Source organism: Mandrillus leucophaeus, unplaced genomic scaffold (assembly GCF_000951045.1).
Source record: "Mandrillus leucophaeus isolate KB7577 unplaced genomic scaffold, Mleu.le_1.0 Scaffold829, whole genome shotgun sequence".
NCBI classification, from domain to species: domain Eukaryota; kingdom Metazoa; phylum Chordata; class Mammalia; order Primates; family Cercopithecidae; genus Mandrillus; species Mandrillus leucophaeus.
Genome location: NW_012109019.1, coordinates 1,354,244 through 1,354,897, shown reverse-complemented (window position 1 = coordinate 1,354,897; position 654 = coordinate 1,354,244). Strand labels below are relative to the sequence as shown.

The 654-nt window shown below is 38.2% G+C and overlaps 1 protein-coding gene across 1 annotated transcript in view; it reads right to left on the bottom strand.

Annotated features, from left to right (window-relative positions):
- TOPAZ1 (testis and ovary specific PAZ domain containing 1) overlaps nucleotides 1-654 on the bottom strand; it is a 133,485-nt gene that overhangs the window by 48,183 nt on the left and 84,648 nt on the right. Inside the window, exon 12 of the mRNA XM_011968091.1 lies at nucleotides 399-514. Within this exon, the coding sequence (XP_011823481.1) occupies nucleotides 399-514 (116 nt within the window). The remainder of the gene's footprint in view (nucleotides 1-398; nucleotides 515-654) is intronic.

The window sequence follows — 654 nt, the reverse complement described above, 5'->3', positions numbered from 1 at the left end:
ATGCTGGATTACGTTTATTGATTTGCGTATGTTGAATCCCCTGCATCTCAGGGATGAAGCCCACTTGATCATGGTGGATAAGCTTTTTGATGTGCTGCTGGATTTGGGTTGCCAGTATTTTATTGAGGATTTTTGCATCGATGTTCATCAGAAAAGATACTCTTTTTACACTGAATGAGCAGGACGTTGAGAGGAAATGAAGTACTGAGAAAAATGAGGTGAGGCTAGCCAGAGGCAGCTTGACTAAAGTAGGGCATAGCCAAGAGATGGGAGAAGGGTTTATGACAGGTAACTATCTAAATGGGCATACAAACAGTTATTAAAACTTTTCCTTCAGCTTTTATAAGTCCCCACCAAGACACATATATTTTGGCATAAATAATAATGATTTTTCTCACCTGGATTTCATTTCCAGAACTGCAGTTATTTCTTGTTTGGAAGCTTGTACTTGATATAAGAGCTTAACAATATAGTTAAAGTGCTCTGGGTCAAGCACCATCCCGGCTTCAACAAGCTGTAGAAGAGAAAAGAAAGAGTGGTTATTCTTACAAAAATGTGACAGAATTGAGGAGCCAATGTGTGTGAAACAACTAAGACACTGATGGAAGAAGTGAAACATGGAGACAAGCGGAATAAAACTCATTAAAAAAAATT